The sequence below is a fragment of the Dermacentor albipictus genome, chromosome 3 (genome assembly GCF_038994185.2).
Source record: "Dermacentor albipictus isolate Rhodes 1998 colony chromosome 3, USDA_Dalb.pri_finalv2, whole genome shotgun sequence".
NCBI lineage: Eukaryota > Metazoa > Arthropoda > Arachnida > Ixodida > Ixodidae > Dermacentor > Dermacentor albipictus.
In genome coordinates this window covers 17050521-17077260 of record NC_091823.1, presented here as the reverse complement: position 1 = coordinate 17077260, position 26740 = coordinate 17050521, and the positions used below count along the sequence as shown (strand labels likewise).

The window sequence follows — 26740 nt, the reverse complement described above, 5'->3', positions numbered from 1 at the left end:
TGCAGAACAAATTGAATATATCTTTCTCAGTCAAAACATCATAGCAGGCTGAAAACAATAAACTGCAATTTTTCCTTTTGTGGTGACGAAGTGTATAAATTGTGAAAATAACCTGTTTAGATATTTCTTATACTATGCAAATGAGCTGCTCCCATACATTCGAATAAGTGCTTCAATAGTGCGACTTGGCAAAGGGCAACGAAAGACTCCTAATAAAACCCTCTAATTCTCAAGCTTGTATTATCTGAAGGTATGTCATTTCATTAAAGTAAAGAAAGGCAAACTTGATATGTGGAAACCAGTTATAACAGAACATGGCCCTTACACTGAAAATGTTTTGTAGCAATACACTCAATGTGAAGGCCTCCGAATGCGGTGTTGATGCATCAAAACAGCCTAGAATTATAGAGGTGCTCCATGGGCTAGATTTGGTAGAATCAAGAATCGGGGGGACACAAGATACAAATTACATACATTTTAGCTATTCTAGGTTTTTTTTTGCGAGTGCTACAGGTGTTTCAATTCTGTTTTGCTGATTTTCTCAGAACCCACTTTTTCACGTTTCTCTCATGCACCAACAAGTATAATTATATTAACATGGATGTTTTATCTCTATCCGGTTACTGTATTTCACCGGCTAAAAAATGTTAAACGTTATTGCTCGGTGCAGGATACGCCTGAACATATCAGAAGTTTGGCGAATGTCATCAATGGTTCTGTCTGTTGTCGACGAACCTTGCTGATCTGATTGCATACACGACACGAATTGTGTAATAGTTTCTGGAAGGCGCGCGGGCACCAGCGAATAGACGACCGCACGCCAAGTTTCATCCTAGACGCCAGCGCTCGTTTCTCCCCTGGCGGAGCGATTTCATCTCCAACGGGTGTAGGCTTCCGTCGCCGCTTCCCTTCACGGTCGCGCCTGCGTTCAGTTCGCGCTGCGCGCGAAAGGTCTCTTGTTTGCGACGGCACCTCTTCGGATGACCGGAAATTATTATTGTGTTGTTAACTGTCACGACAGCAATGTAAACATGAAAAGGTTGATGCCACCAGTGAAATTCTGCCGATTCACAAGAAAATGATACGAAAGAAGCAGACGACAGACATGGATTACTGCGCTGCGCCGAGCGAAGTAAACATCTGGCAAACGAAGCGAGCTCGTTCATTGATCACTCCTGAGTGTATGACGGTTTCTATATGTAACCCACGTGAAATTAATTGTTACTCGGTACATAATTCTTTTAATCATATAAAAACATTAAGTTAAACGAGCGCTTGTCCTGTCTTCTTTCTCGTGTTTCGTTTGTGTGTGCGCTGTCTAAGAATGGAAACCATGTCTGTTGTATGCGCTAGCAGTGGCCGAAGTTCACGCGTGCCGAGAAATTGAATATGTGCATGATGCTTTGAACATGACCGGAGTTCATTCCCGCTTCACCACTGCACCGATCGATCGGGTTACTGGACAATACACACCCGCGTCTTGGTCGCGCCGGCATTGCTGAAGCAGGAATGATTAATAATGCTTTCAACTTCCGTCTCTTGAGTACTGTTAAAAAATGACCAAGCTGTCTACATTGCTGCCTCTATTCCATATTGTAGGGGACGTACTAGTTAAAGTTGTGTGCGCATGTCGTACTTGTGCTATGCAGCGATATATCTTGTTTATTTCCGCACAGTGTCGATAGAAATCCGTTGTCGCCATAAGAGACAACACGGATTTGTAGCAAACATAATGTGAGAAACTGCAAAAATGACTTTAGCTCGTAGGTGCCGTATGTATGTGCCGCATCGTATGTGCTGACGATTTTTCCGGCGGCACATACGATGTCGTTTCCAATTACTTGCTCAGCGTCCCTTACATGGTTAAGCAGACGCTGCCCTTTCGCCGCATTGCAGCCATAAAAATAATCGTCAAGCGTTCCGATCTTCTTAAAGGCAAATATAGCGTGTGCAGTTTGTTTCACACTAGGGGGAAAACTCGGAACGTATTGCGTCGCGATGCGGCAAGCAATGGAGTCGTGCGGCGGCAGCAGCTCGAGCAGGCGCACACGCTTGAGGGGCAGTGTCGTGATCTGCGTCGTCTGCTACGGCGGCGCGCGCTGGCCGCATTTTCAGGACGCGTGGTACTGTCAGGGGCAGTGCACCGATTTCATCGGTACTGCAGGAACTGAGCTGATAGTCTTTACTAAACGTTGTGCGTCGCCCCACTCTGATCCTACATTGGCGTGTGGGGTCTGATGTGGGATATCTCACACCGTACTCTTGGGACAAAGGAACGACAACACAGTAGTGCAAACAGTCACAAGGGCATTTATTGCACCTTTCATACATCAATGCCTGCTAGCCGAGTTGCTATCCACAAAACATGCCGATGGGCGCGCGACAAATCAAGAAGTCCGACTTACCGCGACCGGAAGCGAGCGAATATGTTCGCCCCATGCTGGATCCCAACGCCTGGTCGTTCGCGTGTATAGTCACGCGAATCGTGGCGTGTTCGAAGGCGGTCTCGCAGATGCATCGGTCGCCGCGCGCGCGCGGAATGTCCGCGCTGTTCGGCGACCCGCCGGGGAAGAGGGTTGCTGCACGTGCGGCACGCTTCCTGTCTCGAACCCCAAGAGAGCAAGCGCCTTCCTTTCGGCGCCCAAGTAACCTCGCGGCCGCGCAACACTAGCGCCATCTCTCGCACTGCGCCTGTACCACTCGGACCGCCGCGTGTGCGGCGAAGCCGCACTACAGGAGACGCGCTATGCGGGAAAAACATCAGGGGAGGCGCGAGGGTCGCGCATCCCCACAGGCGATAATGGAGTTCCACAAACTTCTTTTGACAACATGGTTCATTTGTTCTTTCGAAAGTCCGGAGTACTGAGCGTGTGCACGTATATTTCTTCACTGTGTGTGCTACCGTAATGAGCAGCGACAAAACGCACCAAGATGTGCGCGCAACGTGCTCAGTCTTTGTTTGACTCGAAAGGAAAACAAAGCACTCAACAATGGGAGTCGAACACGGTGAAACAAACGGACACGATTAAATGAACGTTTTAGGTTCAGACAATGAGCTGGAAGTGATTTTTCTCGACAATCATTCGCTACACCAGACAGACCCTGCCCGCCGGTGGGGAATTGGACACGTCACGCTCGGAACTTCAGTTAGTATCTCGTCATGTGCCCAGCGGCAGCGATGACAGCGCTTATCCTGCAAAGCAGTGAAGTGTAGAATGACTTGATCAGGGATGCGTTCATTCGCTGCACGTCTCAGTCGCTGACGACGGTGGATCGAAGACTATCCTCAGGCGACTGATAGAGGGGATGTTGCGCCAGCGATACTTTCAACGAGCCCCAGACATTTTTAAATGATGTTGGCGCCCGGGGATTGAGGCGGTCGCTGCAACAGAGTGACTGCGCGCTCTTCTAGCAGTTCTTGCACAGCACGAGCAGTGTGGATCGGCGTCCTATCGCGTTAGAATATATATAGTTGCCTTCCAGAAACGGGCCGTCAAGAATGTATGGAATCAGTACGTCGTCTATGACTGCCATTTAGCGATGAACTTACATTCGAGGCGTATCAGTGGGCATCGCGCAACGCTTAGCAAAGAATACCGGCTCATTTCACGCAGTAACAATGTGATCGGCGCCCTGCACCTGACAGTAGAACAATTCTCGACGATGCGCCCAGCGCGCGCCGCCGTAGCAGACGACGCCGTTCAAGATCCCGCCCCTTGAGCATCTGCGCGAGCTGCTGCCGCCGCCTGACTCAAGCGCTCGCCGCATCGTGATGCAATGCGCTTCGAGTTTTCCCCTAAATGTGAAACAGACTGTACACCGCCCTTCGAAGGAAATGTCCACGCGCACACACCGCGCGCGGCGCGAAACGTGCCCAAACACGCGCAGTGCAGGAGGCAATCAAGGCGGCGCGAACGAGAGATGGGAGAGGGGTACCACCCGCGAATAGAATTTTTCTTCGCATGCGGCGCTCTCAACGCCGGCGCAGCAGTGCCGCTCTCAGTGCCGTTCTTGTCTATAGGCTGTAACTTTCGACTACTGACGTATGCAAACTGACGCGCTTGACCCTCAGATGAGATTTTCGACGATTGCCGACATTGCTCGTCGCTATCGTTGCGATTGAGCCGGCACTATTTATTTACTGTCGCTTCTACGTGGTAATATTTCCAACACATATTTTTTCAGTTATACATTGCACGCCTAATTCTTACATAGTTGGCTGTGAAATAAGATACCAAAAAATAAAATGGCACAACAGTTTTTGATATATGGCATCGTCGTGTAGGTGTTTGCAAAACGATCTTGCAGACAGACGCTGCGCGAGCGCTGATGTCGATATTTTGTACACTATTGTTACTTCAAAAATAAAAAATATACTGTTGCGGCAGGCGTATATTCATTATTCAAACGTGTTTTTATATCTAAAAGCACATACAGATCACTAACTTATTGTTTCAAGCTTAGTTTACAGCAGGCTGTTTTAGGCCGGACTTTGACGGATGAAGACGGAATAGTCCAGCAACAGTGCACCGCAGCCGAGGAGCGAGCTTCGGCGCGCGTTGGAGCTTCTGTCTAGTGGTTGTGTGCCCTCTTCCTCCCACCAACGCGAAGCGAAGCGTTCGCTTGCCGACGCATGCCGAAGCTTGCCGACGCGTGCCAGTGGTTGGGGCATAAGCGTCGCTCGCGTCGACGCGCCCAGCTGGCGAGAGCCGCAGTAGCTGTCAGTGACCACCGGCTCTTTTCACCGCCGCCGAGGGTTGCGAGCTGGATACAGGCGGTCGCCGAAGTCGTTGCGCAGATTTCGCCACAGCATCACCATTGTCCGGGGCAGCAGTGCAGACGATGTGCAGGTGACGGCAAACCAGGGATGACTCCAATCACGCTGCGTACACTCAACACACTCGGCGAACGCTATAGTAGTGCAAGGGAGAGGAATTCTGCATGCGCATCGCCCACGTGGTACGATGTTCAACTCGGCTAGCGAAAGATCGGGCAGCTACTCAGATGCTAAGTTCATGTGAACGAAGCTCGCTTCCTTGGCTCAAACGAATAATTTCAATTCGGGCGAGGCTAAATAGAATGAAGGAAGCAAAGTGCAACACCTCAACACCACGGTCCACCAAGTTGTGTCCCTCCACGTGCGACGGGCAGCTTCGTAAAGCCTTAGGCCTAAAGCGTCGCTACCCTGACAACCGGCATCCAAAAACAACACCCAAAATGGGCGCAAAACAGGCAGCTGTGAGGAGATGTCAGCTCTGTTAGGTGGTCCTACCCCGCTCGGTGCACACAGCATCCGAGTTGACGGCGCCTCGGAGCACCCGGTGCCAGGCCACAATACCAGTCAGCCCGTAGCGGCACCCGTGGCCCGCGGCCGCCCGGCTCCCAGAGCTGCGACTTCACCAGAGTCAAAGAGATAGGAGAAGCTATTTACATGAGAAATTCGGACCACCCACGAGGCTTCCGTACTCACTCGCTTCAGGCTTGCCAATGCTCCGCGGGCGCTGAGCCTCGCTCTCCCCGGAAGCAAACCACGTGGCTCTCGTACCGACGAATGTCTTAAAAAGAAAACACTTGCGAAAAGGCTTAGCATGTCGACATGTTCAAACACAGTTCAGCCACCGACGCCTCGCTCAAGAAAGCACGCCGCCAACACTAGTGATCAAAATCCACGCTAGCCCTACGCTTCGGTTCAAACAAAGGTCTTGAACGAAGCAAAACTGTTAAATCTATCGTCCGATGCCCCAAGAGGTCCACGTTGGGCAGCCAGATGTGGGGTTCTCCTTCGTGCTCTTGGGACAAAGGAACGACGACACAGTAGTGCAAACAGTCACAAGGGCATTTATTGCACAATGCCTGCTAGCCGAATCTAGGAGTACGACTCACCGCGACCGGTCCTATTTGAAAGCAAACTCTTAGTCCAGTAGAATACTTCTTCATTTATGTTAAGTTCAGCTACTTATGAGAGGAGTAAGTCATGTGAGACAGTATCAAAGGCTTTAGCAAACGTACAGTCACTATCAACTCATTCATTAGTGAAAGTTCATTAGTGAAAGTTACAAGTGGTGTTTCACAAGAGAAATGTTTTCGAAAGCCATGCTGAGCAGTGTTAAAAAACGAGTTAGACTCTAGGAGCTTTGCTATGTTCGAATATATGACATGTTCTAATAACTTGCATGGTATCCTTGGTAATGAAATGGGCCAGTAATTAGGAGAGCTCTGAGGGTTATCTGATTTGTGGACTGGAACCACCTTGCCTACTTTCCACTCGTCTGGAAGAATGGAGCACTTCAATGACTGTGTGAAAAGCTTAGACAAAATAACTGAAGAGAAACTGCAGTGCACCTGATTAATTTAGGACTTAAAGAATCAGGCCCACACAATGAGGAAAGTTTTAATTTCTATATTAGACAACTAACACAGACAAAATCCACAAGAATTGGATCCATCGGTAAAAACCTGATAGCTAGACGTGTACTGAACAGCAATTGGGATAGGGCTGTGAAAATGGGAAGCAAACAATTCATTTAAAATGTTGCAGCATTGGTCAGGAGAAACGGATGCACTGTTGCTTAGCATGAGGTGTAAAGATTGTGTCTCACTGCCTTTGATTAGGCTCCAGAACTTCTGTGGGTTTGTGTGAAGGATAGAAGGCAATGTAACATCCAAGTAATATTGTTTTGCACTAGATGCAGTGGTATTGTACTCTGTCTCAACAGCATGATAACGTGACCAGGCAGTAGTAGTATTCTTTTCTTTTTCATGATGAAAAGTTTGCTTTTTTCTGTTGTGGAGCCATTTTAGATAGACATAATTTTCTTTTGAGGCTCAAAGTGCTCAATCAAAGACACGATAAAAAAGGGGGTTAACCTCTGCTCAATCAAAAACAGTAATTCATTTTTATATAAAAGCCAATTCACTCCAACTGAATGCTGCTGAAAGCTTTGCATGTATTCTACAAAAAATTTTCCATTTCAGTAGCGATAGACGCCATATCCGCTTTATTATAAACGTGAATGATTTTGATACGTTTTACTGTCTGAACACGCGTCCATGAAGAAAAGTTAAGTGCCACATGGTCACTGAGCCCTTGGAGATAAGTTAGGCAGGAAACTTTGTCGGGGTGCGTAGTGGAGATTAAATCCAGGATGCTGGCCAATGAGGCAGAGATACGACTAGGATTGAGCACAAGTTGTGTAAGGTTTAAATCCGAGCACATGTTAACAAACTGTGAACTCACTGTAGAAAAACGCTCAAGGGAAACCAAATCATTCTGTCATGTGATATCTGGGAAATAGAAGTCGGCAAAAATCCCACATCCCAACATTACTGTTAACTTATTAAATTTTTGGTGTGGGTTATACGCACAAATGTATATGGTATTGAATGGGAGTGCACCGAAGGCAGCAATAGGAACCACAGCAGCAGCAGCGTTCAGAAGTCTGGTTGTGCTGGTAGCAGCGTTTTATGGCATTGAGCTGAGAAGGTCGACAATAAGAACATCACGAGCTGCAATGGACCAGGACTGAGGTTACCTGCAGCAAAGTAGCTTTTGCAAATTCTAGACAATAAGGCAAAGTAATGAGAGGTGATGGAGTAGCTACAAGAGCCAGACTTTTAAGATTGTATGTTGGCTAAGGAGTTCTAGAAGGATGTTGTGGACAATTCATATGTCCATAATTTATTGTCTAAATTCTTGAGTTATCGTTGAGAAACAAGCACTAAAGGGGCCCTAGACCAGTTTTTATCAAAGTGGAGAAATGCATTTGAAGTTAAAATTAGCTATTTCAGAAACACTTTGCCACAAAAAGTACTTCAATGCTTTCAGCAGAAATGGAGTTATTTGTAATCAGTGCCTTGCACTGCAAAAGGCTATGGCCTACAAGGCCTACAACGCTCCACCTACTGAGCGTCATTATGGTAAGCAGTTAAAATTTGAGTTTGGATGTTAACGCAGATGCCACTACTTCCGATTTTGGTGCCTTTGACATGCCAAACGTAAGCCAAACGTGGTTGTCTTCAGTGAGCCACAGTGCAGTTAGCCAGTGGACTCGATGCAGCTGTGGTATTTATGCTACGTAATAGATCGCAGCTACATGCAACTGTAGTGTGCACCATTTGCTTTGTGCACCACAGGGTTCGTTGGAGAAATATGGGAGAAGCCTTTGCCCTGCAGTGGGCGTAACCAGGCTGATGATGATGATGATGATGACCACAGGGTTTGAGTGCGCGCTCGTGCTCGTTTGCTCGTCTGGTTGTATATGTGGTGTGGATCGACTTTGTCCTTCACCACCTTGACCGACGGATAGTAGCTACATCTAGCTTGCGTATCTTGAAGTACTATGAATAAGTCTGCCAAAGCGTTTTAACTAGGAGCTGCCAGGAGTCAGCGCATGCTGGCAAATGTGCGTGTGGTGTGACCTTAAATTTCACGTGGTTCGAGGCTAGTTGACTATTCAGTGTTCAAAACTAGTTGAAATTAGTGAGACCCGACTTTATGACACTGATAAGCAGGGTGGCCAAAGTATAATTCCTATGTGGGCGGCCGCAGCGGAGCATGAGCAGGTGATAGTCGGCTTAATGAATGGCTCACATAATGAACGTAATGATCGGCTTAATGAATGGTTCACATAATGATCGCACTCCTGAATTTTGTCGTCAAAATTCAATTTTTTTTCTTTCCCATGTAATGATCGCACGCCGAACACTCCACAGCGATATGTCGTGGGCCATGTCTAGCTAATGATGATTGCGCTTATTATCTGTTGAATGCTACGCAAACAACTCTTCAAGACAAACCAAGCAGTCTGCACGCACCAAAACATTCTTAAGCAGATGCCCCATTTCATTCCTTTCATCACTTTCCGCACTTCCATGACAAAAAAAAAAAGAGCTACAACCGAATTTGCCTTTATTATGAGTAGGCTTTATAATGGTTGTGGTCAACAACAAAAAAGGTGCCTTTCGATTCTTCTCGTCTGCACTCACAGGCATGCAACAAATTGCGAGCGGCAACGATAGTAGCCACGTTTACACAGATACGTTAGAAGTGTACCCTATTCATAAGGCAACGCCTGTAACACAGCTAAGATATTCGCTCACCCTTAGCGGAAACGTGTCATATTAGGATAGTAGTGAAGACAAATGCTGCAGTTTCTGCAGCATGTCCGCCATGTGTTTCTATGTCACTGGCAGCTAAGCGCGCCCATCTATTTCTGTCAGCTCAAAGTGGACATGGCTACGTTATTGCCACAAACTTGCCCATATTAACAATAGATTCATTACTGATACAGAAGAAATTATTTCAATGCACGTAATGCACTCACAAGAAGAAAAAAAAATCGCGTTTGGCTTGCTCTGCCGGCCGCCATTTTTGTTTTGCTGTCCCGTACTACATATAGCGGCAACTGCCTATTTGTTGACTTGTCATCCTGCAGCAAACGCTGGATGAACAAAATGTTTTTTTTTTCTTTTCACAGAAAATTTAACTCGCGTAATAATCGCACCCCTTAATTTATGTTAATTTTCGTGACAGAAAAGTGCCATCATTATGCGAGTAAATACGGTATGTATAATTATTATCGAAATTCAAAAGCAAGTTTTTTCTTACTTCATTCTGTTTATTAAACTACGTCAATAAATATGTGCAGTAACAATAGGAACAAGCACACTGATTGAAACACGCTTCTTGATTGGTGTCAGTTATTGGCCAATAGCAGCAGCGTATGGAAATCTGCTATACAGTCTACGCTCATTACAAAGGATCCGCGTACAGCATACTTTAGGACATAACGGACCATACTTCAACCTTAGTTTGCTGAAGAGATGAAGATGAAGAGAGCTTTGCAGTTTACATACGCATGCTAACATTTGGATTTAGTGTTCTTGGCTTTATGTGGTTAGCATGGCTAGCATAATGACATGATCACACTGAGGAAGCCTGCTTAGATTTGAATTTGGCCTCATTACTCGCTTCGCATCGCAGCAGCAAAACAAAAATGATTGAAAAGCCATCTTTGGCATAATTTTATCTCTCTTTGATGACTAAGTATTGGTGTTGTTTTGTCGTCATTATCAAGATCAGCCATCTGGTCTGATGCTGTCGGGCCTAACATAACAAAAGGCACTTCCATTGCTGCTACCACATTTGGTGTTATACATCCATTTGCCATGAAAAATGTTCTACTCTAGGTATCATCAAGAACATCTGCATAGTGCGGTCGTAGCCATTTTACATGTGTCTATATAAGCAGTAGAAATGGTATATGAAAACTGTCTGTTAATCCACTGCATCATTTTGGTGCAAAATAGATTGTTAGCTTTGCTGCAGTGGCATCTTTATCGCATTGAAAGGTTTGCCGTGGTAGGGTGATGCAGAAAAAAGACCATGCTGAGCTGGCTATTGTCATCATCTGAATGCCTCTGCCATAAACCAATGTTCAATCTTGCATGTTCTATGTTTTGTACAGTAGTGCCTAAACAGTTCCTGTTCTTTGTAATTCTATCAGAACTGACATTTCTATTACTGTTATGTGCCTGTAATCCACAATAGTGGTTGAGTGACTATGGCATTCTGCTGCTGAACACAGGGCCGCAGATTTGATTCCCGGTTGTCACAGTTTCATAACAATGTGAGTACGCTTGTGTTGAGGCAATGGGTGCCGGATAAAGAACCCCAGGTAGTATAAGTTAATCGGGAACCCTTCAATAAGCTGCCTGTCGTCACCCCTGTGTTGCTTTGGTCCGTGCTTTATCTGGTCAATCAGTAAGCATGAATGTTTTGTGCCTCTTGATGCAGTGCATCCCATGGCCTTGGTTGTGACTGGGTCGGTAAACATGCTGCCAGGATCTGGCTCACGTGCTGGTAAGGCTGCTCACCATAATGGAGTTATCGTAGGAGAGGAAGAGGATGAGGACCTTGAATCTGAAGAGCAGGACATTATGTGTCCACCTGGCAAACACAGCTGGAAGGAAGCATTTTGCAAAGTGTGCACTGTTTGTGGAGAGTGCACAGGCTATGGGGCCAGCTGCATAGCCAGTGGACGACCTGAACGCAACCCTGGAACGTGAGTGTCACTAAATGTAGTGGTATGAGGTGACAAAGTCAGGAATTATTGATGAAGCCACATTAATAGATCATACATCCTGTCTTTTTTTCTTTTTCTTTTTTCTTTTGAGCATCCTGTATGCCCCTTGAAGTTATTCTTCATAAACCCTTCCCCTACCACTGATAAATATAGTCTTCATTAAGTAAAAATTAAGGGTATATGAATGTCCTCGATTTTGAATAATAGCAAAATATTTTTATGTTCGCTTTGATTTGAAAATCAAGTATTCGAAGCTTTTGGATATTTTATATGATGTGAATATTTGAAACAAATAGAATAGTATTTAGCTGATTGATAGGATTTGAATATTCAAAGTAAGGTTGTTTCTAGCACCCTTGTTCATGCAGATAATTGTGCAGTGTTGTTCAGTGAGCTGTATATGCAAACCTTTTCTCCTGAGGATTTTAATGGGAGATGTGGTCTTGTGCAGGGTCAGGTTATATTCACATGAAATAGAATACATGTTTGGTGCTTTATATGTCACTTGTAATCAGTGATTAATGAAATCAGTGCTCCTGAATGCCAGCTCACACCAGGTCAAATGGAGGACAGCATCAGTCTCGTCTGATGTTATTTGAATCACTATTGTCATGATTGGGGGCTCAATCTTATCGCTTGTGATCCGTTGTCAAGATTGGAGTCGGGCATGAATTAGAAGGTAGCTGGCTCATGCCATCTTCCAACTTATCCACGCTGAGGACGTTGATGAAGGGAAGGACTGCTTCTCATTAAGAACGAGGAATATCGGTTTATTTACAGTATTTATATCAGTCTAACATGACTGTTTGAGAAAGTACATCAGTCTAGCATGACTGCTTGAGAGAGAGTGACCTGAGCAGCCGCACAACAGCGGTTTTTAAACACTCGGTCCTCTCCCGATACGAGGTGATGCGGACGTTCGTTTAGTCATCACAAACTAGCCGCCTCTCCGCAGGACGGTTTACACACACACATGCACACACACACGTGTTTACAGTCCGAAACCGACACCACACGAATTTCATAGAACTCGGAGCCGTTCCGGGTAGCGCATTGTCTTGCATCTAGGTCGGTGCGTGGGAATGAGCGCAAAACGGTGTTCCCACGGCAACTCGCGCACCCGTAGCAGATCAGGTCCGCGTTGGGGAGTTTGATAACAATAGTTGGCCCGCCGAACTCATTCCGTCACAACGGCGATGAGGCTAGAGGTTGGTGGCGGTTTCAGCACAAGGTCTGCTTCCTCGAACGCATCCTAGCTGCAGCGATGGAGAGTGGAGGATGCGCCTATTGTTCCCCGACACAAAGTCGATTTAGTCACACTGTGGCTAGAGGTTGGCAGCGACGCTCCCGTAATGTTGCTGCCATAGTCCTAACTGGTTGGCAAAACTTGCACTGCAGCTGGCCGTTCTTAACACTATACAAAAAGTGGCAGCTTTGCACAGAGAAGGTGTTGAAAATACCTCACCACATTTCTTATGCTTGTATAAGACTGTGTTTCAGTATGAAAAGGTATGGTATAGAGTTCTCCTTGGGGATCGTTGTGAGACCTGGGGGCCTTCGAACCACATTTTGAGAAATTACAGCCTGTATGCTGTCAGTTACTAATGCTAGCGGTAGGATGGTATATTGACGGTATAACGTTTGGATTTCCTTGTTATTTAGGCTCTGTGGTTGTGGAAAGGGAGACTGTGGATGTTTGACCTGCGGCTGCTGTCGAGTGTGCGCTGCTGAAGATGACTATGACGCTGAGCTGGCTGCTTGGAACCGAGCGGCAGTGCCAGCTGTTGATGGTGGAGCGGCAGTTGGAGGAGCTGGTGTTGGTGGAGTGGGCAGTCCATTACTCGACAACAAGCAAGCCAAAGTGATAATCTTCGATATGCGATATGGAGGTGTGCATCAATTACTTGTGTATCACAAGTATTGCATGTCATTTCCCGAAAAGGCATTTAGGGCAGTTCTTATACAGTTAACCGTAATTATTCGCATAATGATCGCACTCCCGTAATGATTGCATCCTGAACTTGTAGCAGCAATATGCTGTGTGCCAAGTCTGGCTAATGATGATCATGCTTACCATCTGTTGAATGCTACGTGAACGACTCGTGAATACATACCAAGAGGTCTGCACGCACCCAACATTCTTAAGCAGATGTCTCATTTCATTCCTTTCATCACTTTCCACACATCCACGAAAAAAAAAAAGCTACAACCAAACTTGCCTCGGCTTTATTATTTGTAGGCTTCATATTGGTTTTGGTCAACAACAACAACATAAAGGGCGCCTTTCGATTCTTCTTGTCTGCACTCGTGGGCACGCAACAAATCACAAGTGGCAACGATAGTGGCCACGTTTGCACTGATATGTTAGAAGTGTACTTTATTCATTCGCCGATGCTTGTAACGCAGCTAAGATATTCGCCCATCCTTAGTGGAAACATGCCATATTAGGATGGCAATGAAGACAAATGCCGCAGTTTCCGCAGCATGAATTCTGGAATTGATATATGTGCCCTTACCCCATCAGAATTTTCTCAACTTAATTTTAGCGAGACTAATATTCATGTTTATACGGTCAGCTATTTCAGAAGTGCAGATTAGTTGAGTTTACAGCTTTTTGTTCTCATTTATATTACATATATATGTGTATATATGTGTTTTTTTTTTTTTCATCTGTCATGTGTGAAACGTTTTGTAACTTCACTACGCGGAACTACTCACTTTTCACTTAGTGCTTCCATGCATTTTTGCAAAACTGTGTATTTTTGTATTGTTAAAAACACGTGGCAGCTCCACGCTGCCCATGTCTTGTGGTCATAGGGGGCAGGGTGTTTTTAACGCGACAGCGTTAAGGAGCTCGTGTCGCAGAAAAGCCGGTGTCGTCGGCGTCGGTGTCGTCGATGTTGGCCGTGAGTGATAAATCCCAGCAGGCACTTCATGAATAAAAAACAACTTGCAAGATGGGCTGGGTGGGAATCGAACCAGGGTCTCCGGAGTGTGAGACGGAGGCGCTACCACTCAGCCACGAGTTCGATGCTTCAAAGCGGTACAAAAGCGTCTCTAGTGAATGCGGTGTTGCCTTAGAAACGAGCTGTTTCTAAGGCTCAGGCGTGCGTCGCTTGCTCAGGCGCATATTTCGTTGCCGCGCCGAACGCGGCGCTGCTCGACGCTCACCGCGTCCGATGTGGGGCGCGTAGTCGTTGCGTCGTAGCCCGCTGTCTTACACCCCTTGGCGGGTCGACGGGAACGCTTTCGCGTTCCACTCTTGAAGGCGAAGCTTGAGCGTCCTCCAATTTTTTTCAAGCTGCACTTGCAGCTTTTCTTCCCTGTCTCCTTCAATCTGTTAGAAATGAATATATATTCAATATATTCAATGCCCGCCATATGTCTCTATGTCATTGGCAGCTAAGCGTGCCCATCTCTGTTTCCGTCTTCTAAAAGTGGACATGGCTACGTTATTGTTGCAAACTTGCCGATATTAATGATATTAATTCATTACTGATACGGAAGAAACTTTCAGTGCGCATAATGTACTCACGAAAAGAAAAATAATCACATTTGGTGCGTTCGGCTTGCTCCGCTGTTCGCCATTTTTGTTTTCGTGTCCCACACTGACAGTACCCTGTACTAGAATAGGGGCAGTGTGCTCAGACGGCGGAACGCACCACGCACTACTTCTTTGAAGCAGGAAGCGTAGACAGGTCCCGGATGTATGTGGCGGTGCTGCAGTCGCACGGGCTGTACAGATGCATTCTCTGTGTGTTGCGGCCGGTTGCAGCATGCTTGCTCTGAAGACTCTGAAGGAATTGCTCGAGTTTTTGTCTCGGGAGTCACATGCAAAAGTTCTTGTGGCTTCTTGAGCCAGTCGACAGCAGATGGGCTCCGTGTGACATTGTGCCGCACTTTGGCTCTGTTAGAATACTTGGAAGGAGAGGGTTTCAAGTACCTATTGACATCTAGACTAAGCCAATATAAGTTGGAGAACTTATTCTGAGGTAGTCGTGCAGATCCAATGATTTCCCAATGCCGTCTCAATTTTTATTGTTGTGAATTGCCTGTCTTTTTATAACTTGGTGAAGGCAGTGCAAACAGGGAACACCAAGGTCAGTAAAGATTTGGTATACCTACTTCACTCACCTGATAATTCTGACAAGGAAGGGGACGTTGCGTCGCTTGATGAAGCTGGAAATCTGACGCTGGTAGAGCAAAGGCTAAACAGTACACCGGCAGAGCACCACGCTTATGTGGAGAAAAGGAGTGATGACCACCTCATCCATTATATATGGCAGGGTATGTAGCGCAGAAATTGTTTACTTGCGACAAATGTGAGGACTGCCGCTCTCTTCTTTTGCAGAAGCAGAGTCTCAAAATTCACGAAATTTGTGACAGGGGAGGATTGCTGTATCCCTCCAAGTTGCTTTCAGAAGCACTAAAGAAACTTGAGGGAATGTATTTACAATCTTCTTCAGCAAAGAGGAGCTTTGCAGTGACAGCATAGTTGATGTCACGATTCTAGTGAAAGCTTTATATTTGGCTATGCCATAGGCTGCAAATTACATGCTGATGGTTTCACATAAGCAGTTGTGCGTTTTTATACCTTAACAAGGCTGCACCTTTACGTTAATTAAAGGTCTTAATCAGTGAAGAGAAGCGCGATGAAAAAAGAAATTCCACTTTAAGATTAGTTATACTGTTCTTAGCAGACTGCTGTAACATATATGTATGCTGACCCTTCTTTGTCTTTTTTATCTGAATGCACAAGTTTTTCTGGTGCATTCAAAAAGCTATTCTTGTGAATATAATTGAAAAATAAATTAAGGAATTTATTTGCGCATAATAATTCCGCTGTAGGTCTCCATTGCTTGGGATGGAATGTACTTGCACTGTTTTTCTGTGTTTTCGCATACTGTGTGTAGTTTTGCAAAGATCCCTTTTACTTGGCGTCTTTCCTACCTGTTTTATTCTTTTCATAGAAATGTCGGACGTCGGTGTGTCTCATACTCGCAACATGGCCGAACGTTCGGAAGCACTTCATGATGTGAATTTTAAAAAATCACGAATAAACTGTAAATGCAGTTGCGGGGGGTTCGCGAAACAGAATGAAAGAACGAGGGACAAATGTTTATAGCGAAAGAAGGTATAAATGCCAAGCAGGGAAGCTCTTTGGCTTTGGGCTATATACGTACATATTGTTTTGCCTTCTTTTCTGCAACAGTGGCCGAGGAACTAAGCGCTTGACCTTGGGTCACGGATGCCATGGCCGTTTTTTTATGAATGCGAACCGCAAAAGAAGATGTGTGCACCTGAAATCCGAGTTGGTTTAAATCAATTCAATGTCCTTTACTACGGCGTTATTTCCAGCTGAATTTTCCCTCTGAATAATTTCTGGTTATGTGGCAGCGTTGCTCAAAACAAATTTAACGGCTTTACGCCACTACTTCGGTGTCTTTAGGTTAATAAATCCGTCTAATGGGCGTTGAGATGCGCTAGGAGTGCACATATAATTCATCGCTTATATGAAGTGAGTTTCGGGGATGCATCTTAACATCCGCCGAGCAGTTGGATGTCTATTTGACTACAGCAGAAAATAATTATCAAAATATCAACATGCAGCACTGGCGCTGCGCCGTTCGTTCCGTACAGCCCATGTTCCTGCAGCGCCATCTCGTGCTATCTACATGAAGCGCCTCAGCGGCGAGTGCTTTCTGAACACACTGCCCCTATTCTAGTACACTGTACTGACAGCAGCAGCCGCCTGCTTGTCATCCCGCAGCAAATGTGGCATGAAAAAAGAAATTTTTTTTTCGTGGGTAGTTTAACCCACGTAATGATCGCACCTCTGAATTTGCGTCAATTTTTTTTTTTACAAAACAGTGCGATCATTATGCGAGTAAATACGGTAGTTCTTTTCCGCATGCACTGCTACAGTCGACTTGCGGTAATTCGATACTGACGGGACTGAAGAAACTGGTCGAGTTATCAGGCGACCAGTTTCTAAACAAAAGGAAGGAAAAAAAAAAAAAACTTTGAAACATGCCGTTAACTTGGCAGTATTGCCTTTAAAGTTAGCTTTGCCGTAATACAGCAGTGATAAGCGGTGAGTCAAACCAAGCAGAAAAAAAAATGCCACATCGCATGTGTTCCTTAACACACGCACGTGCACTGTCTCTGATCTCAGTTCAAGCATCTAGACACATAATAAATTTGCTGGCAGGTCTTCATAGTTTGACATAGAGCCACGCTCTTTTGTTGGCTTTGAATGTCCCCTTGACTTTCCGAGTTTCTTTATCTTGCCACCTTCCTTTTCTCTAACTTACCCAAAACACAGATGAGTTTTCTTTGCTTCTTGGTGTATGGTATGCGCACACACATATAGCTAAAGAATGTGTACTAGGCTTTGTCAACTATGTCATATACGAGACACGAATGGCGGGCAAGACGAGGGCTCAAATTGCTACAGAAAAGTCAGAAACAGCTCTGAATAACTGCCAGTACGCTTATTACATGTCTAGGTGTCTGTACTGTGACTAGAGACAGCACATCTGTGCCTGTACAAACAAGAAACGCGTACTATGTCCTGTGACAGTGGCCCCTCTCCCAATATGCTTCAATGCATAGATTGCATATGCTTCACCACATAACTGCTGTATTGCGACGAAGCTGACTAGTTAAGTTCTAATTATTTTACGAAGTCCAACTTGGAAATGGAAGTAACGAAAGACTGGACCCATATAAATGTATTAACCAAAATGTCCAATTCATAGAAGTCTGATATATTATCAAAAATTTTAAACGTGGGTTATTCCAGATGCAAAGCTTTAAGAAAACAACCTCTTTGATACTTCTAACCAGGGAATGATGCTTATTGAAAAAATAACTCCTGCATTGGCTTTTAAAGGCTTGCTTGCATTGCATCAGCACCATGATAGAGCTTGAAAATATAACATGTATTTGAGCTTAGAAATCTTGTACAGGACGGGTGGGAGCAAGACTTGAAGACAAATTGCGGAGGAGCATAGAAGAGTACCGCTTTCACCATCGACGGAAACAGGGCAGCCACTCGCTGAAGGCAGCTAAGAGCTCCCCTGGTGGCAGCTCCTTGAACCCATACCAGTCTGTCGGCAGTTCGCTAGGTGATGGTGCTGATGTCCAAGACGGGCCACTGGGAGGGCTGCAAACAGGTTGGTCATCGCCCATGGGCCACTTTCTTTAGATGTCACTTTCATGGCGTTCTGGTTGGTTACACTCTTGTAATTTCTAAGGCTTGCTTAGAGGTATGTATTGTGCTAGTTTCTGAGCATTAGTGTAGTGGCACTTCATGGCACTTCACTTACTATTGTAGAACTAATTTACCATTACTATTTACTATCACAAAACTAATTCACAACCACTTATCCTGTCCTCGGTTACTGTCAGCTGTAGCGTTCTGCATGCCTCGCCCTAACCTGCGTAATCCTAGTATTTTCTACGGGAATTCCTCTTGCACCTCTAACACTATAATACGTCTTCTAACACAACAAAATAACTTGTGTGATGATCTCGATATATTCAGTTCTACTATTTGCTCATTATCTGACTTCTGTCTCTGAATGCAATTTTTTGTTGCACTTTGTAGTATTGTTGTTTAAGATATTCTGTTTTGTTTTTAAGTTTTATGTTCTTTATGTAACTCAAGTGCACTGATATTAAGGCATAAAGCTGTTATTGGGCACTTTATGAAAAATAAATAAATAAAAATAAAAGAGTTGTAGGGTGTGTTTCGCTTTACAGTATACCAGGTGTCCCAGCTAATTGGACCAAGATCTGCAAAAAAGAAAGACAGAAGCTTTAGGGAAATCGTACCAAATGCACATTAGTGGTAGTCGTGCGGACTTAAAACTAGTATTTTTTTTCATCTCTACATATTGATCAAAAATTGTTTTTATTTGGTCAACTTTTTAATTGTTGTTTCAATCTCTAACGTGTCAATTATAAAGTTGCAAAGATCCTCAAATACCTCAGATTCAAGCATTTTTTCTGTGTTAAAATTTGCCTGGTTGTTATTACTGAGAGAAGGCAAAAGCGCGCAAAAAAAAAAAAGCATGTTGTGGGGCGTTTGGACGACTGCTCTTCTGCTGTGCTTAAGCGTGCGATGGGTGAACAAGCATGGCTACAGCGTGACTACGGCCACGGTGAAGTGACAGGGCGTTGTGACAGGGCGTTGTGCCAGTTGTAAACATCTGAACCTCGGGCTCCTGTCGCATGACAATGCAAATGTGCGCTACTGGCTGATTGCTGACGAAGTGATAAAGTGTCCAAGACTGCGAAAAAGAAGGAAACAGCTTTTTATTCTGTTTCAAGGAGGTAAGGGTGAAGCACGTGAGAGCGATGGAAGGCGATGACTGCTACAGTAATTTTCCTGTGGGATAAAAATGACCTGATAAGTTTCTAGGTCGAGTGAACTCATACAAATGAAAGTTGGACTGCGGCCGTGCTTGTTTACTCATTGTACGCTTGAGCGCAGTAAAATAGCGGTCGTGCAAACGCCTTATCAATTTTTTTTGTATTTTGTTTTTTCTCAGCAAAACTCAATCAGGCAAATCTTAGCACTAAAGAAAGGCCTAAATTTGTGGTTACGTGAGGCTCTCTACAATTGCCATAATTGCCATTTTTGGGATTCAAGCAACAATTCAAAATTGACCAAATAAAAGCAAATAAATAATTAACCCTTTCAGGGTCAGTGACGTAAATATATGGCGCCGCAAACAAGTCCAAAACGGTCGATGCCGTATATTTACGCTGCCGTCTGTATGTTGAAAAAGCGCGCTAATTTCCTAACTTTTTCTTTCCTGGCATGTGCTGCCACTGTGTGGGAATACAGGAAATTTTTTTCTCACGCCTTCCTCTTGGTTTTTGTTGTATGCTTTGTTTGCTCTGGCACGTCTAGATATTACCGCTCGTGCATTGGTGCGTGCGTGGGCGGGCTGCCGTTAGTTTGGGATCTATTCCGTGTGCGGTTTTAGCTTCTTGCACTCTAAAACTGATTGCTATCTTGTTACTAATCGCTTAAAGGCCGACCACCTGTTACTCGCTCGTTTATTGCTCAGAGGAGTGCGCATACAAAGGATGCCGCCATGCATACGTTCCCTTTCTTTTTTGGAGACTTACGAAAACGAATTGCCTCTGTTTGGCGATAAGATGAAGATTAGCAGAAGTTTGTCGCATGTTTTGCTTTTTTGATGGGCACACAACCACTCAGTTTTCTTGAGTGCGCTCACCTACGGAGTTCACTTATGCTATAGGCAAAAATATTAGTGTAAGAGCAGGAACATTTGAGACTTGCAAGATACTCTCGCGTGTGCAAAAAAGTTGTCTAGACCCACCTCTGACTGTACTTATCTGAACACACTCTTGCATGCATTTAATGCTGTTTGCAATTAGACACCTAGTCAATAAGGAGCTTGTAAATGATAAAAACTGGCTTTCGAATATCTGGAGCACCATGATAGTAATGAAACAAGTAATTAACAAAACAACTAATTGATGCATTTGTTATAGAGAGAGTGATACTACAGCACCTCACATCGTTTCAATGATATGCAAACGTGGTGGCCCTGTCCAAATAATAAAATGCCTTGCCTAAACTGAGATGGCAAATTCATATGTATGAGACATTCTAAAAGTAAGGCATTCTCAATTAATGATGGCAAATTATTCAGCAGAAGTTGTATGCCTTGTGCATTTGCTCAGGAGCTGATGCTTCTGCGCAACAGCCATGACTCTCCTGCAGGAAGATCATTTGGAACAGTCATCACTTGCATCAGTCGCTCTCTCAACATCTTGAAGTGTGGTTCAGAGTCTCGAATATTTGAACTGAACGATTATTCGATCATTTCAAATAATGAATTCTCGAATCTTATATTGGAATTTCAAATATTTCATGTTTTCAACTCCTTAACTCAGTAATAAATAATGATTTAACAATTCTTTTAGCAGCATATATTGAGACATCCGTCAAAAGTTTACACAATTTATGCATTACACAGCACTCTCAAACATACCAATAGTTTATGAGCAGAAATACTACAAAAACCTTGTAGGCATTGTAACAATTCTACGTAAGCTATAAACTCATACATCAAATTTGTCCGCTTTAAATGCACAACAGATGCAGTTTGCAGAACTGCAATTGCTGTTCTTGGTGCATAGTTACGGACTTATAAACTTTCTGCTTAAATTTGTGTGAAGCTTACCGATTTCGGCAATTTTCGTAAGAGGTATGAGGTCCTAAATCAAAATTCTAGTTCTTACAGTTACTAGAATTTAACTTCGTCCTGTGCTTTGTGAACAGAGGACGCTGTCAGCAGTGATCACGAGCGTGAAGCATTGAAGGTGACCTTGCTGCCCCCAGCTATACTAGTGCTTCCTGTGAGCAGCCCAGCTGTGCAGGTTGCCTGTGGCATGCACCACACAGGTAAGGGGCTAACTGCGTTTGTTGTCATTGCTTTCACTTTTCTGGCACAGCACGGCAACCAAGTGTTCATTGTGTTTGTGCAGTGGTGCTTCTGCAGAATGGACAGGTGTTCACGTTTGGCAACAATCAGCACGGGCAGCTGGGACATGGAGATCTCGTTCTTCGGTAGGTTTCCCTATGAATTGAATTCCTTATTTTTTTTTAAGCTGTAATCAGCATATTGACACGTGTACTTATCTTTATCGGGCGACCACGTTTCGCCGCTTGACAACTGTAATCGCACAGCGAGGGACGCGCCTGAATGTATCCGATGTTTCTGGAAAGTCATCGATGCTTCTACCCGGCTGTCTGTTGTCGCCGAACCTTGTGTTATCTGATTTCATCGCGTAACGCGAATGGTGTAGAACTTTGTGGAAGGCACACGGGTTCAAACGATTAATCTGGAACATTCGACGACTGCTCTATAAAAGCCGACGCGCTTGAACCGCTGATCAGATTTTCGACGATCGCCGACTGTGTTCGCCGCTATCGTTGTGCTTTAAGTGTAGCCTGTTTTGTGGGCACAGGTTCGCCCAATAAAAGCTAGTTTTGCCTTTCACAGTACTGCTACTGTGTTCTCTCTTCCCCGTCACTACCACGTGACATCTGGTGGAGGTGCTAGTGCGTTCATGTACCGAACGCCCCCGCAAAGCCGCGATCCAAGCCCGAAGCCCGAGGACCAAACTAACATCGCCGAAGACCAGCGTGCTAGCCGCAGACTGCAAGGACTGCCCCCAGAGCACGGACTTCTACCTGAGTCGACAAAGAAGATCGTGGTCAAAACAACTCCAATGGCTGCCCCAGCGTCCCCCGTTATCCTACAGCAACCTCGGGACCCACCAACTTTCCATGGAGCAGCAACTGAGGACCCGGAATACTGGCTGGAGACGTACGAGCGAATCGCGACTTTCAACAACTGGGACTCCGACGACAAGTTGCGGCACGTATACTTCGCCCTAGAAGACGCCGCCAGAACGTGGTTCGAGAACAGGGAGTCGACATTGACAACGTGGGACCTGTTCCGTACCGGCTTCATGCGCACCTTCACAAGCGTCGTGCGCAAGGAAAGGGCCGAAGCCATGCTGGACGCCCGAGTGCAACTACCGAACGAGAACGTTGCCATCTTCACAGAGGAAATGAAGCGTCTCTTCCGCCACGCCGACCCGGATATGCCCGAGGAGAAGAAAGTCCGGCTTCTCATGCGTGGTGTGAAGGAAGAACTTTTCGGCGCAATGGTACGAATCCCACCGAAGACCGTAGAAGAGTTTTTTCGCGAGGCAACCAGCATCGAGAAGACACTCGAGATGCGAAACCGGCAATTCGACCGCCGCACGAACGCGACAAACTACGCCGGACTTCAGTCACTGGCCCCCGACGACCTGCGCGAGGCTATCCGAGCTGTCGTGCGGGAGGAGCTACAAAAGCTGTTCCCATCATCACAGCCTCAGGTGGCTTCGATTGCCGATGTCGTGCGTGAGGAACTCCAACAACAACTTGGAGTAGCCCCTGAATCGCCGCAGCCCGAGCCGCAAGCGATGACCTACGCCGCCGTCGTACGCCGTCAAGGTCCCCCTCTGCGACCACGCCAGGGTCCTGCAACGACGCAATTCCGTCGTCCGCCGCCGCCGCCGCCAACGCGCCCACCCGTCGCCCAGCGCACCTACCCGAGGAAGACCGACGTTTGGCGCGCTCCTGACCGCCGCCTGCTCTGCTACCACTGCGGAGAAGCGGGTCACGTCTACCAACGATGTCCGTACCGGCAGATGGGACTGCGAGGTTTCGCCGTCAACGCGCCGCGTCCACAGCTTGGCGAGCGCCCACGTGACATCGCCGATTACCTCGCCGCTACTCAGTGGAGCCCTCGACGGCCGTCCCGTTCGCCATCACCAGGCCGCTACCTGTCGCCGCAGCGCCGACCATACACTGGCCCAGCCCGGGGCCGGTCAGCGAGCCCATATCCGGAAAACTAAAAGCAGCAACCGATGGAGGTGCGGTTGCTGTTCGTCGAACTGACGAAGATCCTCCGCCGCCGCCGAAGACGACGACGAAAGGATCTCGACGACATAACAACGACACGCCGCCGTCCCGACGAAGTCAGGAAGGCAAGACTACACCGACGAACGACGACTCGACGACGCGACGTTCCAACTTCAGTTCAACACGACGCAGCCGTGATCCGACGCCACGACCTAACTGCAACGCCAGACAAAGAACCACCGACCTCGACGTGCTTCTCGACGGCCACGCAGTCACTGCCTTAGTCGACACAGGGTCTGATTACTCCGTCATGAGTGGACACATCGCCGCCCAGTTGAAGAAAGTTAAGACTACGTGGGAAGGCCCTCAAATTCGAACCGCTGGAGGACACCTCATCACGCCGTCTGGAGTCTGCACGGCAAGAATTACCATTCATGACCGGACTTACCCTGCCACCTTCGTTATCCTCCAACAGTGTTCTCGAGACGTCATTCTCGGTATGGACTTCCTGAACCAACACGGCGCAGTCATCGACCTGAAGTCGAAGTCAATAACGCTGTCGGAAGATAAAGCGATACCGCCAGAGAGCCCTCGTAGTCACCACGCCTTGAGTGTGCTCGAAGACCAAGTGAGCATCCCGCCCCGCTCCAGCATTGTTATTTCGGTCGGCACTGAAATACCCGCTGACGTAGAAGGTGTCATCGAAGGCGACCAACGTCTCCTGCTAGACCGTGAAATTTGCATCGCAAGAGGGATCGCTAGACTGCATGGAGGGAAAACTGATGTGTTGCTGACAAACTTCAGCCAGGAGTTCAAGCACATCCACAAGGGCACGACGATCGCGTATGTCGAGGAAATTCTGGAAACAAGTAATGCGTTTGTCCTCTCGGATTCCGCCGCATCTACCCCGACGACCATGGTTCCCGAACCAGACTACGACATTAATCCAAATCTCCCTATGATTAAGCAACAGCAGCTCAGAAGTCTGCTCCGACGATACAAAGGCTGCTTTTCGACGTCATCGAGGATTCGTCAAACACCAGTCGCCAAGCATCGCATAATCACCGAGGAATGCGCTCGCCCGCTCCGTCAGAGCCCTTACCGAGTTTCGGCGCGAGAACGTGAAGCTATAAGAGAACAAGTCGACGAAATGCTGTGCGACGACATCATCCAGCCGTCGAAAAGCCCGTGGGCATCCCCTGTTGTTCTGGTAAAGAAAAAGGACGGAACCCTACGTTTCTGCGTTGTTTATCGTCGTCTGAACAAGATCACGAAGAAGGACGTATACCCCCTCCCACGGATAGACGACGCATTGGATCGGCTCTGCAACGCTAAATACTTCTCGTCCATGGACCTAAAGTCTGGCTATTGGCAAATAGAAGTCGACGAAAGAGATCGCGAAAAGACTGCCTTCATTACCCCAGACGGCCTCTACGAGTTCAAGGTTATGCCATTCGGACTGTGCTCGCGCCTGCAACGTTCCAGCGCGTGATGGACACGGTTTTAGCAGGATTGAAGTGGCAGACCTGTCTCGTATACTTGGATGACGTCGTCGTCTTCGCCGGAAATTTCGACGTTCACCTTAGGCGGCTGGCAACAGTTCTAGAGGCCATCAGGTCATCAGGACTTACTCTGAAGCCGGAAAAGTGCCGCTTCGCTTACGAGGAGCTTCTATTTTTAGGCCACGTCATCAGCAAATCTGGAGTCCGCCCCGACCCGCAGAAGACAGCTGCCATAGCAAAGTTCCCACAGCCCATCGACAAGAAGGCAGTGCGTAGATTTCTTGGTATGTGTGCCTACTACAGGCGATTTGTCACGAACTTTTCACGCATCGCTGAGCCGCTGACGCAGCTAACTAAATGCGACGTCGAGTTCAAGTGGGAAACGCCGCAGGCCGAGGCATTTCACGAACTCAAACGACGCATGCAGTCGCCGCCCGTACTTGCGCACTTCGACGATCACGCCGATACCGAAATGGAACACTGACGCCAGTAGCCTAGGCCTCGGCGCCGTCCTGGTCCAGAGAAAAGATGGACATGAACACGTGATAGCTTACGCTAGCCGGTCGTTGTCAAAAGCGGAAGGCAATTATTCTACAACCGAAAAGGAATGCCTCGCCATCGTTTGGGCTACAGCGAAATTTCGCCCTTACCTATATGGCAGGCCATTCAAAGTCGTCAGCGACCATCACGCCTTGTGTTGGCTAGCGAATTTAAAGGATCCCTCAGGACGGCTGGCACGGTGGAGCCTCAGACTACAAGAATACGACATCACCGTAACATACAAGTCCGGATGAAAACACTCAGACGCCGATTGCCTATCCCGCGCCCCCATTGGCCCGCCGCCGCAAGATGACGAGGATGACGACGCCTTCCTTGGAATAATAAGCGCGGAAGACTTCGCCGAACAACAACGAGCGGACCCGGAACTTAAAGGCCTCGTCGATTATTTGGAAGGGCACACCGACGCTGTCCCCAGGGCATTTAAGCGCGGACTATCTTCCTTCACGCTTCAAAACAGTCTCCTCGTGAAGAAGAACTTTTCACCAGTCCGCGCCAACTACCTTCTTGTTGTCCCATCAGGACTTCGTCCAGAAGTATTGCACGCCCTACATGACGATCCGACCGCTGGACACCTCGGTTTTTCCCGGACACTCTCGAGGATACAACAAAAGTATTATTGGCCGCGCCTGACCGCCGACGTCGCCCATTATGTCAGAACATGCCGAGACTGTCAGCGACGTAAGACACCGCCGACAAGGCCAGCCGGATTACTACAGCCAATCGAGCCTCCTTGCCGACCATTCCAGCAGATCGGGATGGACTTGCTGGGACCCTTTCCGACGTCAACAACCGGAAATAAGTGGATTGTCGTGGCGACAGACTACCTCACCCGCTTCGCTGAAACTAAAGCACTGCCGAAAGGCAGCGCAGCCGAAGTGGCGAAATTTTTTGTCGAAAACATCCTGCTTCGACATGGCGCCCCAGAAGTCCTCATCACCGACAGAGGAACGGCCTTTACAGCGGAGCTCACCCAAGCCATTCTGAAATACAGTCAGACAAGGCACAGGAGGACCACGGCCTACCACCCGCAGACGAATGGTCTTACGGAGCGGCTGAATAAGACCCTCGCCGACATGCTAGCGATGTACGTCGACGTCGAACACAAGACCTGGGATGCCGTCCTGCTG

General features: G+C 46.7%; 1 protein-coding gene across 1 annotated transcript in view; it reads left to right on the top strand.

The window, feature by feature from the left end:
* The window catches only part of hiw (MYC binding protein highwire), a 287002-nt gene that overhangs the window by 41203 nt on the left and 219059 nt on the right, over positions 1-26740 (top strand). The window contains exons 15-19 of the mRNA XM_065451052.2: positions 10796-11063; positions 12747-12973; positions 18056-18262; positions 21412-21534; positions 21618-21699. Coding sequence (XP_065307124.2) covers positions 10796-11063; positions 12747-12973; positions 18056-18262; positions 21412-21534; positions 21618-21699 — 907 coding nt within the window. The remainder of the gene's footprint in view (positions 1-10795; positions 11064-12746; positions 12974-18055; positions 18263-21411; positions 21535-21617; positions 21700-26740) is intronic.